Source organism: Haliotis cracherodii, unplaced genomic scaffold (genome assembly GCF_022045235.1).
Source record: "Haliotis cracherodii isolate W230 unplaced genomic scaffold, xgHalCrac1.p SCAF_17, whole genome shotgun sequence".
Classification (NCBI taxonomy): domain Eukaryota; kingdom Metazoa; phylum Mollusca; class Gastropoda; order Lepetellida; family Haliotidae; genus Haliotis; species Haliotis cracherodii.
This window is the reverse complement of record NW_027266272.1, coordinates 17040622-17054949: the sequence shown is the minus strand read 5'-3', so window position 1 is coordinate 17054949 and position 14328 is coordinate 17040622. Positions and strand designations below refer to the sequence as shown.

At 41.4% G+C, this 14328-nt stretch overlaps 1 protein-coding gene across 1 annotated transcript; it reads right to left on the bottom strand.

The window, feature by feature from the left end:
* Positions 1-10302: 10302 nt before the first annotated feature.
* Positions 10303-14052, bottom strand: LOC139464457 (calmodulin-4-like). Its single transcript, XM_071245984.1, has 3 exons — positions 13857-14052; positions 12038-12141; positions 10303-10961 (listed from the first exon to the last, which is right to left on the bottom strand). Exons 1-3 carry the CDS (start codon positions 14010-14012, stop codon positions 10757-10759), a joined length of 465 nt encoding a protein of 154 aa, XP_071102085.1. The 5' UTR covers positions 14013-14052; the 3' UTR covers positions 10303-10756.
* Positions 14053-14328: the final 276 nt, after the last annotated feature.

Below are 14328 nucleotides of genomic sequence, written 5' to 3'. Positions count from 1 at the left end.
TCTGGAAACAAGACAAAGGAATTAATTACAGTATTACAGTTACAGGACTTAAAGGTAGTGTTTAGAATTGACTTTCATATTGTGTGTATTTATGGAATTAAAAACTCAAAAGCCGGTATGCATACTGGTAAATCCGCGAAGCTGCAGAAAAGAGTCGGGGGCGGGGGGGTTGAGGGTTCAGGGAAAAAATGCTGTATCTTATATAACAACAGATTTTATTTAGAACCTGCAACCACCGTCTCCTAATAGATACTGGTAGATGGTATATCATCAGTAGGGAAGATCGGCTTTGCTCTCTTCTAAAATTAAAGTTAGTGCTGAATTCCTTTTTATACTAAAATGCCGTGAATTGGATCATTTAAGAAAAAGGTATCTCCTGTTATATTATTGTAAATATTTAAAGATTTGTTTCGCTTATGACATGCTCTTATAAACCTCTTCTTTTACGACTAGGCCAGTATGTAAAATGTAGACTGCGTATGCTCCACCGTCATTCATGAGAAGTAAACATATTTTTCTGTTGTCATGTGGGGTGGCCGAGTCGTCTTAGGCGCCGTCTTTCGCTGTGCAGAGTTGCGTCCCCTGGACACACCAGAAACCTATAGTCATTGGTTCGAATCCCGGTTCGCCCCGATTATGTTTCGAGGTTTGTCAGCACCATACCCGGGCTCGTGAGTTTCACCGAAGTGGTAAACGCCTGAGACCTGCATCACTTCGGGATTTCCTCCCACATTAAGCTGACACGCCGCGATGTAACTGGAATACTGTTAAAAGCGGCGTTAAACTCAACTCACTCATTCACTGTCATGTAAGATATACGACAACGGTAAGACTATTTGAATTGGTTGGTGTTGTCACAGCACAACAAGTATACAATGAGTATTCGAAACAAACAATCAACAGATTGAAAAGAAATACTAGAGTCAAGGTTTAACTTTTATCTGCTATCGTGAATCTTTTGAATGGTATTAGCATGTGTAAAGCTGTAAACATGCACCATTTCAAAGAGTGAAAAAAGTTAAGAACTTCTATATGCTCCCCTTTGTCATCGCAAACAATGCCGGGGTCATCACTGGGCATGGGACACGAATTGACTGAAAACAAATCAGCTCGGAATACCTTCGGCGTTTCAAAAGGTAGCGTATGAATATTCCATATGCGATTAATAATTGCCAGTGATTTCTTTTCAATAACACTTGAAATGGTTCGTCCTATGTGAATAGCTGCTCAATTGGATTGTATATCAATATTCGAGCTAACAGTAAGTAAGTTAGTGAGTGAGTGAGTATGGTTTTACTGGTGAACCAGACAATCCAGTGATAGACATCATGCTCATCGATCTACGTAATTGGGATACGATGACATGCATCAACCAAGTCAGCGAGCCTGACCACCCGATCCCGTAAGTCGCCTCTAACGACAAGCATAGTCGCCTTTTACGGCAAGCATTCAATTTGGTTGCTGAAGACCTGTTCTACCACGGATCTTCAAGGTGAACTAATTTGGTGAACTCTGAATTATCTACTATTTGCGTTGGAGACGACCCCGCTTAATCCGGATTAAACAAGACACCTGCATGACTGATTTCGCGAAACATTCGCACGACGTTCCAGTAGGGGATTAAAAAAATGAGTGTCCAACCGAATTCGTTCCGATTCTCCCGTTCTCAATCCGAATCTGATCCGATTTGTATCTTCCGCCTGGTAAAAAACGACCGAATCTGTCCGGACAGCGTCCTGATTCTCCCAAATGCGATCCGACAGAGATCAAACAGTGACCGGACAATGAACCGACAAAGACGGTTCGCATTCGGCAAGATCTGGACGCAATCTGGAATAAATTGACAAGAAACGACAATGAACAATTCGTGTCCGTTCATCACGACAGCGTCCCGATCCACAGGACACCGTCCAGACAACACAGGACATTGTTACGATTTTGATCCGATACAGCAGAATCACGATTGTAATCCGACTAGACAAAATCGGCTGAGTTTCCCGAATGTTACGGGACGCACCATGCTGTCGGGAGTGCTTTCTCTCTGGACCTTTCCTGATCTGTAGGACTCTGTTACGACGTATACGACTGCGTTCAGACAATGACAGGTCATTCCAGATCATTGAGTATAGTAATCCGACTTTTTCACTTTTCGTGTCGTAGCGCTGTCTTATCTCAAACGGGAGCCATAATCGGCACTGTGTGAACCTGGCCTTAATAATAAGTTAGCGAAATTACACTTGCACTATCTACAATGCCGCATCTAAGAACTGGTGTACATGCCAGTTAATAATCGATTTGGATGTAGTAAGATGTTATTTTTTATTATGATTTGTAATATACCTAAAATCTATATGGTTTCAATAGCAATATATGTGATTGGACAGTTTGGTTACTCGTGAACAATACCATACCAAAAATAGACTGTCCTGATCCATAGCATATTCTCACCAGGACAGCTCGTGGCTAAGCATGGTGGAGTTATGTCCCTTTGTACATTTGTATCTCTGACGCTTCTTTTATCTAATGGAAAAGAAATAGAGAATCTCACCCGAGTGACTTTTGATATCAAATATATCAATACGAGTTGATAAAAGTGGGAAAACTCGGAGGCTTGCCGAGGATGTTTTCCACTTTTATCAACGAGTGTTGATATATTTGATATCAAAAGACACGAGGGTGAGATTTTATTTATCATCCAACATCATTCTTCCAACTTTTTCAGTTTATAAGCAGTGTCTTAAAGGGCAAGTTCACACGGAAATGAACCTTTTTTTCTTGTACTTTTTCCACATTAAAAGTGTTAACATAGAAGTGTCATAGACAAAAATATAAAAACATCATATTTAATTAACATATTTTTTGCACTAAAACGATTTATATTTTTCACATTTACCAAGTGTTCTATTTCCATAACAAAAACACCATGGCTTATGTCCCTTGCAATATGACGTCATTGGTGCCAATTGATAAACATTATGACGTCATCATGCTTTGTTAGAGCCGCTTCACGTGGTGTAGGTACAGTTTTGTGATTCTAGCATCTCAGATGCAAGCCAGAATTGTGTTATGCTGAGTCACCACTGCGCCGCAGTGTGTCGTAAACCATGTTGTTTTACCGCAAACTGGTCCTTGATATCTTTTGCGTTGAGAATAGACAGGCACCCAGTTGAATTGGCACCAATTACGTCATAATCTAAGGGGGATAACTCAGGCCTATTTCGCTCGTAAAACGAAGGCCTCATAACGGCATATCACTTTCACACTATTGTGAGCTTCCTACTTTCACTGTGAAAAAAAATGAGTGTATATTTTCAAACACAGATACTAACTAATTCTAAAATTGCCTTTTGTTTAGAAAAAGAAAGAAAGTGATTTTTGCGTGTACACTTCCCCTTTAAGTGTAAAAAGGACTGCTAACACCTTCAGTAGCAGAGCCATTAGTGATGTCATTTGATTGTGACGTCATGGTAACAATGACGTCACAATGGTCTGCAAAGCATTGTGATGCAATTTCATTGCAGCGCTATCTACAGTGTAGATATCGCTTGCTCTCACCCAAACGATATCTCCTGTGGGAGCCAGTTCTGGATGATAAATATAGAATACTAAACGAGCTCCCGTGTAATACCAGTTTTATGAAACGAGTGAATATATAGTTGTGGTATCTGACGAGAGAAAGCGAGTCAGATACCATAACTATTCACGAGTTTCATAAAATTGGTTTTACACGGGAGCGAGTTTAGTATTTTATTTATTACTTACCATTTCTAACGTATTTTTTAATTATACTGTTGAGTATGAATAGGCTGACACCTACTCGATCCACGGCATGGTCCAATTGAGTTTAACAGAATAAAACTTCAAACACGTCAAAAGTTGAAACGTATGAATTTTAAACCATACAACGGTCCACCTTTAGAATTCACAAAATTATCGTAGGGCTAAGACTATCACAACTCACATACTTTAACTTAGACTAACGACTGTCGTTGCGCTACAATACGATCGCCTTGTGGAGCGGGCCTTGCACCTCAAAGTTTACAATAACGTCACAATACCCGATGACGTAATTTGTGGAATTTTGTTGCAAGGTCCATCGGTGAAACAATGTTGCTTGGGGTCATCGGGTGTGCATAAGCTCCTCTCAGTGATCTATCAACTCCACACGCAATGTCGTTGAATAAGCCAAGGGATGTTGGGAGCTTTCAATATTTGTTCTAGAAACGTATTCCAAAATTACATAAGCACGCGTTTTGTAACCAGTGTTGTTGATCGAATACTGGACGAATGACCCTTTGTCAAGAAATGTCACTGTTGGAGGTCAAGGACTTTGTTGTTGAATTAGTAAATTCGCGTTTTACTGCTCTGAATGATGAATTTCTACAATACAATTGTTAAGGCACGAGTGTCGTAAACATAGTATGACATGAACACGAATATAATGTTCTATTTATTACCGAAGAAGATGTCTACATTACAGAGACGACGTTTTGTATTTACCTACATAGTATAGCATAATTGGGCAGTTATCTGAGATCAATATACAGGTATATGGCAACAGATCACAAATGTCTTAAGCTTACTGATTATTTGGCAGCATAATCTATAAAGTTTCTTGAATATAATGGTATTTTAACTTTTTAATAAATTCATCATATTGAACACAGAAGGGCTCTGAAGACAGTATAATGGCCATCTTGTCTTTCTTTTATCTACAAAGTGTTCGCAAACTAATAAATAGTGATGCTCGTCTCCAGTATCATTAGATTTGTAAAAGACACAGTTTCTCTCTAACAGAGGTATATGGTGCCACCGAGCAGGCTTAACTTGTAATCTATTTCCAAAAGTATCCTTGATTATCTTATAGAATTTACCCCCAGAGTCTTTGTCATATCTCCAGTTTTAAATATACTGAACACCAAAAGAAACGCGAAATCTTCAAGTTCCTATTTAATATGGGAAAATGATTGTGAAAACTGTGGGCTGCTTTGGTTTCATTGTAATGGGCTTTAATTGTTTCAAAATGACCCTAACCAGAGTTAAGGGCAGTGAACTCTTAATCCACAGCGCTCAAACGCACCGACGTTGAAGTCAGTGTGGGATGGATACGCACTAAATTCACGTGCTGCTTATGCCGCAAAAACTGTCCGTGAAGATGTTGTCTTTAAAAGCCACGAAAGTGTCACTGTGAATCATTCACTCATCAACGTCAGTGACAATGCCACGACTGTCACAGATCGATCGAGAGAGAGCTATTGGGCAACTTCAAGCTGGTGAGAGTGTTCAGAGAGTTGCAAACACCTTTAACGTCCACGTTTCCACCATCTACCGTCTGCAGGAAAGATTCCAGACAACCAACAGCACCAGAGAAAGGCAGACCACGTGTGACAACACAACACTATGAACATCCCCTTCACAGGTCACATCTGCAAGAACGTTTCCTGTCGGCCAGTGAAACTGCTAGGAAGGTCGTTGGAAACCACGGGAGGGCTGTAAGTTCCAACACAGTAAGACGGCGACTTCGTGACAGAGGGCTTCAGTGTAGGCGACCATCACAAGGTCCTGTTCTCACTCAACGTCACCGTCTCCTGAGACTACAGTGGGCCCAAGCACGCTTGAATTGGCGTCATCAGCAGTGGAGAAGAGTTCTGATGAAAGTCGGTATTGTGTTGATCGTACTGATGGACGTGTTAGAGTATGGCGACGTCGCGGTGAGCGCTATCATGACCAGTGTGTCCATGAACGGAACTCGTGGGGTGGTCCTAGTGTCATGGTTTGGGATGGAATAGGGTTAAATCAGAGAACTGACCTTGTAATCTTTCAGAACGTTGGAGCTGGTAGGGGCAATGGCGTCACTGCTCAGCGTTACATCGATCAGGTGTTGAGGCCCCAGGTTGTACCGTTTTTTGCAAGACATCGCAACTTCCAATTTCAACAGGATAACGCTCGTCCCCACACCGCCAGGATTACTCAAACCTTCTTGCAACAGCACAATATCAACACCATGCCCTGACCGGCTCTTAGTCCTGATCTCAACCCTATTGAACACGTGTGGGATGAAGTGCAGAGACGTTTGAACATTGCGCGTCCGAGCCCAAGGACAGCTGCACAGCTCGAGGTTACCCTCCTGCAGGTGTGGCGTCACATCCCCATGAACACTATCAACCGTCTTATTCAGTCCATGCACAGACGGTGTGTCGCGCTTGTGAATGCAAATGGGGGCCATACCAGGTATTGAGGTGTACACATACTTCAGTTGACTTCAGCATGGTCACGTGATGTTGTGTTGATGGATACAGAAGATGTCTGATGTCCAGAGAACTGACTCTTTCTTATTGCTAATGAATTGTGTTGTATCCATCATTATTATGTTTATACCAGCTGAAACAAAATACATCATGTTTCCTATACCGTCTTGATTCGCGTTTCTTTTGGTGTTCAGTATATATTGGTCTTCAAGACAATTTTATTTTTCAATTTCAGATAATTTGTTTTTCTATTGTATGAGAAGTCCAACATTTAATGTAGTTATTACCTGTCTGGACGGGAATATTGTGAAACAATTGGGCCACTCATTTTCTGGTTTATCATTAATACCTTTTACGAAAGATCCCAATGGAACTTTGTACATGAGACAAGATAGTTTTGTTGGTTTTCCATTTAAAGTTTTGCCCAGAACGTGATCACTTTAGAACGTTGTTTTTTCCACTTTTACCATACAACATGAACAGAGGTGTGCATTTCTTTACGCGGTGTAACTTTCTTATGAATGTCAAGGGAACATTTTCAATCACTTTTAGGCCCCAAATTTCTTAACCGTATGTTAAACTTAGGTGTTACAATGACATCAAATAACTTAAGTTGGGTACTTAAAGCTAAGTTGTGCGATCTAGTTTTTGATAGAACGCTTTAACCACTATGCTACCCGACCGCCCCTGTGTTTAGAACGACAGGAATCGTGTCGGTGTAAAAGTTCTGAATTTAATGAGATTGCAATTGTGTCAACTTTGTCGTCATAAAACGTTTCAAAATAGTATATCGATATGTTTTAGCGAAAGAATCAGCAACAATATAAACTTCATCATTAGCATCAATAACCGATGGAATATCAATTATGATGCTCCCTGTCAATATTTATTTAGATGAGAAATATGTATTTAAATAGAAATATTCCAGCAATATCACGGCAGGGGACACCAGAAATGGACTTCACACATTGTACCCATTTTGGGAATCGAACCCGAGTCTTTGGCGTGACGAGCGAATGCTTTAACCACAAGGCTACCCACCGCCCCGACTTTATTTGGACCATAGTTGGTCTTTACGTTGTACATAGACAGAATAACAGAAAACTCAAACCTTAGCGTGGCATTCAACTGCTCCAACCTGGTCCATGTATTGAGCATCTCTCACGAGACACCTAATATCATTATATCCTATATGTATGTAGAAACGCGTCACTAGATACTGCGCCATGAGCAACCAGCTTATAGTCATAGAATCTATCGCCATATTAAGGTACATCCAACGAATTCAGGTCAAGCTTTTATTAGAGAATGTACTGAATACTCGTGAAGAACTGGGGTAGAATAGGTATTCAGCAACACATGCTTGCCGTAAAAGGCGACTAACAGGGATCGGATGGTCACGCTCCCTGACTTGGTTGATGCATTCATCCATCCCAATTGCGTAGGTCGATGCTCGTGATATCTATCACTGCATTGTCTGGTCAAGACTCGATTATTTACAGACTCATAGCTGTAATATTGCTGGTTGCGGCGTTAAACAAAAAAAACACATGTACTGACAGGCCATAAGTCTATAGTACACATCTGTACGGATAGTAGATATAAAGAAATAATGTTTAATTGCTAATGTCGCATGTCTTACCATTTCTTAGACCTGTAAAGTTCCGGGTTAGAATAGGTCTTCAGCAGCCCATGCTTGCCATAAAAGGCGACTATGCTTGTCGTGAGAGGCGACTAACAGGATCGGGTGGTCACGCTCGCTGACTTGGTTGATGCATGTCATCGTTCCCAATTTCGTGGATCGATGCTCATGATGTCAATCACTGGATTGTCTGGTCCAGACTCGATTATTACAGACCGCCGTCATATGGCTGGAATATTGCTGAGTGCGGCGTTAAACAAAAAACAAAACAAACAAACCATTTCTTAACGTCACTGCATTAACATAAAAACATATAGCTGTTAAGGACATTACGAAATCGATATGTACATACATAAATCAATTAACACTAAAGATATTCGGAGATTAGTACATCAACCAATTCAAGGACGAACATGTTCAACAGCTGTTTTTCAAAAGTTCATGAAATGCATGCCCATCGAAAACCAGTGCCATACTTGTAACCAGAACACAATATGGCCTCATTAAAACAGACATATTTGGATTAATATTGTACATATAGAGTGCCCCATAAGTCTGACATAATGCATGCAACAGATGTGACCAGTTTGTACCGTTACTGTGTTCCAGTTATGAGTAATGCATGAGCGCAGAATGGCAGTACGCATGCAGGATGTGAAGTTTCAGGCAAGATTTGGAATAGTCCATAATCTGTTCCGGGTAGAATAGGTCTTCAGCAACCCATACTTGCCATAAAAGGCGACTATGCTTGTCGTAAGAGGCGACTAGCGGGATCGGGTGGTCAGGCTCACTGACTTGGTTGATGCATGTTATCGTATCTCAATTGCGTGGATCGATGCTCATGATGTCTATCACTGGATTGTTTGGTCCAGACTTGATTATTTACAGACCGCCGTCATATGGCTGGAAAATTGCTGAGTGCGGCGTTAAACAACAAACAAACACAATCTGTGCCGCAAAATCTCCAGCGATATTATAACTGTTTGCTAAACGCTTGGACAATGTCACACTCTATATATAAAATGGCCTGTATTCTGTCGCTGATAGCTTTTAGTGGATTTATAAAATATGAAAATGTAAGAATTAAATAAGTACCTGAGGAAACATGGCTTACCACGAGTGGATATAGGGAAGAACGTTTACACGTGGTCACGTATGAGACAACACGAGCTGGGAGGCGAGGAACACCCGCTCTAGAGACATTGCACACCAGCGCACCTGCATACCTCTTGACTCCGACTCAGTGAGTGAGTGAGTGAGTTGGGTTTAACGCCGCTTTTAACAGTATTCCAGTTATATCGCGGCGTGTCAGCCTAATGTGGGAGGAAAGCTCGAAGTGATGCAGGTCTCAGACGTTTACCACTTCGGTGAAACCCAAGAGCACGGGTATGGTGCTGACAAACCTAGAAACATAATCGGGGCGAACCCGGATTCGAACCCACAATCATACGTTTCTAGGGTGCCCAAGGGACGCAACTCTGCACAGCGAATCGCGGCGCCTCTAGACGACTAGGTCCCCGTACCCCCGACTCCGATTCAGCCAGAAGCCGACATGTATCGCCATGATATACGCAACCACTGGTTCATATTCGTCTCCAGGTCACTTGACAAAGAACTTGACAGTCGCCATTTTGTGCCCTTCAGCCTGTGACCACATAATGCAGAGGAAAATCAAGTATTGTGTGACTCCATCGTCTCATTTTGTATCCATTGTCATACAAGATATAATCATCTTGAATGATGGATACATTGTCCCTGGTTTCGTCAGGGCACATGGTATAAATTCCAAGCACGGTTAACTGTATTAGACACTAATGATGGACATGAAAACTTTAAAGTTAAAAAGAAGAAAATGAAAAAGATACTTAAGCGTTAAAACTGAAGCATGGAAGAAAAAGAATGTGTTTCCTCATGAATGGCGTTAGCGATATAGACAATAGCTACACAGAAGATATAATAATAGCATAATATCCAAACCTGTTTTGATGTTATGTGACATTTCTGATAGATCTTCTTTTCTAGTTTTGGATGTTTATGATTGTGATGAGGAAAGGACATTTGTCGAAGATTGTGTAACTTGGAACACTGTTGTAAAATTTATCTCACATTCACATATCACAAATAGTAAATATTCTTCCAGTGGCTATACGAAAGAAACTATTCCAAACATCGAGTTTTCTGAAAGAACAACAAAGCTATTCAAATCAAAATACTTTCATTTTGAAGGCGCAGCATTTTGCCTAAAATGTACATAATTTTAATAGATAATAACATCACACCCACATCCACATCCACACCCACCTCCACATCCACACCCACATCCACACCCACACCCAAATCGACATCCACACCCACATCCACATCCACATCCACATCCACACACACACACACACACACACACACACACCCATATCGACATCCACACCCACATCCACACTAGATATTGTTTAAATTAAAACTATAATCCTGAATATTTTTTAAAGAAAACCACCTTGGAACAATGTCATTTTTGTGGCAGTAGATTTTTTTTATTTACAACAATCTGTAGCATAATTATTTGTTTCTATAATTTTCGGGGACAATTTATTTGTTCGATTCGCCACTTTATACAAACCTTTAGGTATTTCACTACATGTTGGTTTAAAGTTGGACGAAAGCCTGAATTGATTGAGGCCTAGCTGGACATAAAGCACTTTTGTGAAACCCATAAACACGGCGCTGACAATCATAGAAACATAATCGGGGCGAATCCACTTGCATTCTATGACTAGTTCAGATTTCCATTCTTCGACCCTCACTGATCCACGTGTCTCCACTCATCAGATTGAAGCACACATCTATATTAATGTTTGTTGATCGTAGTCAATTATTGGGCAACGTAGATCGTGAGGAATTCTTCAAAGTTCAGTTTGCCATCGCCGTCTTTGTCACACCTGGCTATAAGGTCGTGAATCTGGTTCTTGCTGAGAGGTTGGCCTGCCTTGGACATGATGATCTGAAATTCCTCCTGGGTCACGTAGCCATCTTTATTGACGTCATATACGTCAAATATACGTCTAACTCTGGCAGCCCTATAACATAATACATGGTTATAAGCACTTGGTATATTTAACGACAGGGACGTTGTTAAGACAAAATAGAGATATCACGCGAGTGTGTTTGTGGATGGTAAATATCCTGTATTAGGAATAAACATTGTATTGGGCGAGTACTGGCGAGCTAAACACATGGTGTTATTCCTAATAATGATATTTACCATCCCGATCGCACAAGCGTGATAACCACTTTATCATAATGACATTCTCCTCGTGACTAACGGGTGGTCACGCTCGCTGACTTGGTTGATGCATGTCATCGTATCCCAATTGCGTGGATCGATGCTCATGATGTCCATCACTTGATAGTCTGGTTCAGATTCGATAATTTACAGATCGCCGTCATATAGCGGGATTATTGCTAAGTGCGGCGTTAAACAACAAACAAACAAACAGAACATGTTCAACCAAAACCGAGGAAGGGTGCTTTATTTGTCATATAAACCGTCTAAGTTCAAGGAGAAAAAACAAAAAAACATAGGGGCAGCTTACAGTGAGTCAGTAGCGTAGCGCTACATACCGAAAGCGCCGACAGCGTGCGAGAGAAAGACCACGTCAAGCATGCAGACCCCTGAAACACCCATTCGTCACCACTCGCCCCTTTCCGTCACCTGCAATTCGGCTTGTCACGGAATAACACGAGTTGGTCACGAATGCTGAACACCCTTTCATCACCGACCCGAGTGTTTACGTTTGCAATCAAATCCGACAGACAGTGTTTTATCTTATAAGCCGGGGAAAAAAAACATTCATCAACAGTGAAATGTTTCCAGAACACATTCCATGAACCTGAGGAAACGGACGTAAAATACACCGTTTTGGCGTACATGTGCTTGAAAAACACTTTTTAAAACGCATATCGGATTATCAGAGGCTCAGCAGCCTAGCGCTTCACTCACAAGGGACGATCTGGAACAAGTCCATGGATTATTCTATAGACTCTGTTTCGGCAGACCGGAGATTATCCTGAGAAAAGGAGAACCTCTAATACCTAAGGGGTGGCAATCATGACGTCACTTGTGGTTTATATCTACGTATCCTGACCCACTCACACAAAATCTGCAGAATCAGGAGGAGACAACCGAGGAAGGACTGCAAGAAACTCGTCCAGCGTGATCTTCCAGTTCTCGTCTTTATCCATCTGCATAAAGACTCTCTGGAAAGAAGTCCGTTTAAACACTGAATATTCTAATGTAACTATACAATGTGGCAATGGAAGAACCAAGTTCTTAACCCCAAATTGCTGTCATGCAACGATTGTAACTAATTAAATATACTGACCACAAACAGTTAGGGATCATGAATATTTGGGGGGTTTTGGTAGTGAAGACTAAGCACACCATTTCAAAAACTACCCCCAAGATTATTCATGATTCCTAAATTTTGTTATATACTGATTAACTCTCTTCCCTCTGGGACCCGTGAAGATTCCGGGGTAGAATAGGTCTTCAGCAACCCATGCTTGCCGTAAAAGGCGTCTATGCTTGTCGTAAGAGGCGACTAACGGGATCGGGTGGTCAGGCTCACTGACTTGGTTGATGCATGTCATCGTATCCCAATTGCGTGGGTCGATGCTCATGATATCAATCGCTGGATTGTCTGGTCAAGACTCGATTATTTACAGACCGCCGTCATATAGCTGGAATATTGCTGAGTGCGGCGTAAAACAACAAACCAACCAACCAACTCTATGATGTAATCTTATATTAGTACATTCATCCTACCCTGTGTAACATATTAGGATTTATTATGCCTCACAGTGAGATTGACCAAACAGAGAGCAAAACTACAAACCCAATATGAGCCCGTCTACCGTCAGTAAAAATCCAAGATGGTTGTCACTGACCAAATATGAGACCGTATACCGTCAGTAACAGCCATTCTGGATTTTCCAACACCCACCTCACACATTAATACATGAAAATTCTGGTACAGAAATATGTTATTCGAAACTGTTTTGTGTTTTAATATCATAAATTTTGATGTACAACGATATTTATAATTTTTTTAGATGACGTTCGTGACTTTATTGATGAAGATTGAAGTTAAAATTATGAAGGTTTGGCCTCTAAGGTTTGAAGAGTAGCCTCCCTTTGACCCTAAACGTCAACGGTTGTACGTGTCAAATTTTCATTTTGACATGACATGTGCGATACGGATACCAGAAAGTGTAAACCTTTTGGCATAATAAATTCATTATGGTGTCTTTAGTTGCCGTATATGGTGTTTTATTAGGTAAGTAGAAAAAAGATTGGACTTGGCTGAAGCCTCGCCCCATATTGTTCTGCTAACCAAATATGACACCATATACGGCAAATAAAGTTGGTTGGTTGGTTTGTTGTTTAACGCCGCACTCAGCAATATTACAGCTATATGATGGCGGTCTGTAAATAATCGAATCTTGACCAGACAATCCAGTGATTGATATCATGAGCATCGATCCACGCAATTGGGATCGATGACATGCATCAACCAAGTCAGTGAGCCTGACCACCCGATCCCGTTAGTCGCCTTTTACGACAAGCATAGTCGCCTTTTACGGCAAGCATGGGTTGCTGGAGACCTATTCTACCCCGGATCTTACAATAACTAATAACATACTACTCAAAAGTTAAAGAAAATATATAAATATATATTGCTCGGTGTTTGCCGGATGGGGGACGAGAGCGCAGCCCTGATATGTCGCTACAAAAACCAAGAAGTTGTTGTCCTTAAACAATTTTGTGTCTTCATGCTCATCCAAATTCTTAATGCACTTCACATGTGATAACTTACGTAGTATCATAATATAACTTTAAAGAATGGAGACTGCATCCAATTATGCAAAACGCCGAGAGTAAAATACGATGCAGGATGGCGAGGTGGACTTACAGCAATGTCTGCTTTAGGCACTCTATGCCCACAGAATATCATCAGTTTTTCAAACTCGTCCATAGTCAGCGCGCCGTCTCCATTGCCAGATTCTGCGTCTACCTTCAGGAAAATCTCAGTGTAGGCCATCTTGTCTTCGTGGGCGAGTTGGGCCATGGCTGTCTGAAGCTGTATGTCACTGGAGAGTGTCTGTGACGCCTCGTGGATGCATTGTAAGTTAACGGTAGATCTCGAGGCGGCATGTATCAGATCCTGTTCAGTGACTGTTGAGGTCAGGATACATCTCGGAGTGGCAACATCCTCGACCACATCCGCGTTGACCCCTCATCGTCAGATCTGCGCTGCACACAGGAGCCTGTAGAGTCACGTTAGTGGAGCGATCGCGTAGGCTGATTAACTGTAACGTGGATCGATGCTCATGGTGTCAGTCACTGGATTGTCTGGTCCAGACTCGATTATTTTCAGACCGCTG

Coding starts and splice junctions, on each gene's coding strand:
- LOC139464457 (XM_071245984.1), bottom strand. CDS start 14,012: ATGGCCCAACTCGCCCACGAAGACAAGATGGCCTACACTGAGATTTTC. Junction 12,142..13,856: donor TGCCTAAAGCAGACATTGCT/GTAAGTCCACCT, acceptor ACTTCTTTCCAG/AGAGTCTTTATGCAGATGGA. Junction 10,962..12,037: donor CCTGATTCTGCAGATTTTGT/GTGAGTGGGTCA, acceptor ATTATGTTATAG/GGCTGCCAGAGTTAGACGTA.